General features: G+C 58.1%; 2 protein-coding genes across 2 annotated transcripts in view; one reads left to right on the top strand and one right to left on the bottom strand.

The window, feature by feature from the left end:
• Positions 1-5: 5 nt before the first annotated feature.
• On the top strand, positions 6-2117 carry LOC107212250 (transmembrane O-methyltransferase homolog; the record flags this gene model as incomplete). Its single annotated transcript, XM_015645327.2, has 2 exons — positions 6-206; positions 432-2117. Coding segments are annotated over 2 exons (522 nt in total), but the record flags the coding sequence as incomplete, so codon positions are not given.
• Positions 1038-2504, bottom strand: part of ANAPC15 (anaphase promoting complex subunit 15) — a 2498-nt gene continuing 1031 nt past the window's right edge. Inside the window, exons 2-4 of the mRNA XM_015645209.1 lie at positions 1605-1769; positions 1386-1523; positions 1038-1275 (exon numbers count right to left, since the gene is read on the bottom strand). Coding sequence (XP_015500695.1) covers positions 1228-1275; positions 1386-1523; positions 1605-1769 — 351 coding nt within the window. The 3' untranslated portion in view covers positions 1038-1227. The remainder of the gene's footprint in view (positions 1276-1385; positions 1524-1604; positions 1770-2504) is intronic.

Genomic DNA, 2504 nt, shown 5'->3' with positions numbered 1-2504 from the left:
CCACGTCAGGGCGGATCGTGGAGCGGGTGCTGTTGGAGCGGGCACCGCTGCGGGTGCTGGAGCTGGGCACGTACTGTGGCTATGGCACCGTGCTGCTGGCACAGGGGCTGCCCCCAGGTGCCCGCCTCTACACCATCGAGGGGGACCCCCGGCACGCCGCTGTGGCCGAGAAGGTCATCCGCCTGGCTGGCTTCAGTGAGCAGACGGTGAGCACCCGGGATCAGGGACAAAGCCCAGCTCTGCACCTGAAACCGGGGAGGAGACAGGTGGGGGTCCTTGACCACTGTGGCAGGGACTGTGGCACCTGCCGGGTAGCGTATGTGGGAATGGAAAGGTCCTGTCCCATCTGGACCTCTCAGCACCCTGTGAAGCAGGGTGGTGGGTGGGCACCCTGACACCCTGCCCCAGCAACTGAGGGTCCTGCAGCACAGGTGGAGCTGATCGTGGGCCCCTCGGAGGAGGTGATACCCCGCCTGCGGGAGAAGCACGGCCTGACGAATGCCAACTTGGTCTTCATGGATCACTGCAAACGCTGCTACCTGCGGGACCTTCGGCTGCTGGAGAGCCACCAGCTGCTGGCTGAGGGGGCCACCATCCTGGCTGATAATGTCCTCTTCCCTGGGGCACCCCACTTCCTGCAGTACGCCAAGACCTGCGGCAAGTACCACAGCAAGGTGCACCGCGCCAGCCTGGAGTACTTCCGCGCCATTCCTGATGGGATCGCCGAGCTGCGCTACACCGGCACCCACTGAGCGAGCAAGGAGCTCCTGCCTTGTGGTGGCCACGGTTACTGGCAGGGTGCCAGGTCCCCAACCCCCATCTCAGCCTCAACATGGGCTCTGGAGGAAACGCAGTGGCTGCTGTGGTCTGTGGTGGGGCGCAGTGGGTAAGGAGGGGGCTCATTCCCTGTAGTGCTCCTGCCTGCACTGCACAGGGAGGTCTGCCAGGCACACCAGTGGATGGTGGGGGGCAGCTCTGCACTTGCCTGAGTGGCATCCCCCTGCCTGCCCTGGTGGCTTCAGACACCAGATTTGGGGTTGTTTTCTTGAAAACTGAGTTTATTAGAAAAGATGTGTCAGCTCCAATGTGCCAGGTGGCAGTCTCCCCTCAGAACCCCCCTGCCCCACACAGCACCCACGGCAGGAGGAGCTTCACTGAACTGTCCCCCAGAGCTGTGAGGGGCAAAAGTTATCCCCCAGCCTTCAGTTTGGTGTGGTTGTAGCAGAATCAGATCATCCACTGGTCCTGATCCTGCTCTGTCCCCTCCATGTCCACCTGGGAAAGAAAGAGGTTTGAGATCTCGCACCAGAGCGAGAACCCAACAGAGGGAGTGAAGGAGAGAAGACAGCTCCTGGAGCTCATGCTCAGGGTCTCACACTACTTACCTCATTGATCTCCCCATCATCAGGAGACTCATTATAATCATTCATCTCATCCATATCCTGCATGTCCTCATCATCTTCTGAGTCCTCTTCGCTGTCTTCATCATCTTCATCATCCTCCTCCTCCTCCTCATCATAGTGCTGTGGACATAACAGCTCCAGCAACCCCCTCTGCCCCTCAAGCCCTGTGGCAACCCCTCACTTCCCTGCCCACACACCCACCTCAGACGCTGGCTTTCCTATGGGCACCAAGTTGTTGTCCTTTTCAGCAATGCTCTGGAGCTGGGGAAGGCAGAAAGGTGGGTGAGCACCCCAACAGCTCCATGGTACCCCAGCAAACAGGGCCCTCGGGCTCAGCTGCTGCCTTGTGTCACTTCCTGACCATGTCTAATTGCAGCCCGAGTCCTGCTGCCTCCCTGGCAGCCCCCAGCCAAGCAGGGAAGAGCAGCTACAGACACCTTCCTGAGCACCCTGGCTGCAGGCAGGGTCCCAGTGCCACTCTGGGGCTGAGAGGGTTCCAGGTGTCCCCTTGTGTGGCATGAGGGGCCACACTTTATCAAAAAAGAACCAAATCTGAGACATCTGACCAGCCAGATGAGCACAACCACAGCAGATAATTAAAGCTCAATTAAAATATGTCAGCACCTCCCACCCAGAGGGACTTGGAACCTCTTCTAAGTGCTGGGGTTTTAATTGATTTAAACTTTATTATTTAATTATAAAAACTTAATTACTGCTTGTTTTTTTTAAACTTTAATCAAATAGATGTTCTTCCCCCCATACTCAGGGGCACTGCAGCGCCAAACCAGGCTCACAGCACAAACACTTGTCACTTACCAGGATCAGAAATCGCTCCTCGCCTCCCTCGGGAGATTAGTTAATTCATTAATTGGGAGCTGATGCGGGAGCCTCGGTTCAGCAGCAGCTTATTAATTAACCCCACACAGCAAACGGGGAGCTCCGGTAACAGCCCGCCCGAGCCGGTGTGACACACGGATGATGGACACGAGAGCAGCGGTGCCCGAGCCGGTACAGTTGGATGTAGCACCGGCACAGGTACCGGCACAGGACGCTGAAGCACGGGCACGGCCGGTGAACAGGCGGGGAGCGATGCACCGGGGG

Source organism: Parus major, chromosome 1 (assembly GCF_001522545.3).
Source record: "Parus major isolate Abel chromosome 1, Parus_major1.1, whole genome shotgun sequence".
NCBI lineage: Eukaryota > Metazoa > Chordata > Aves > Passeriformes > Paridae > Parus > Parus major.
Note: the sequence above shows the minus strand (reverse complement) of the source record. Positions and strands in the feature narration are given on the sequence as shown.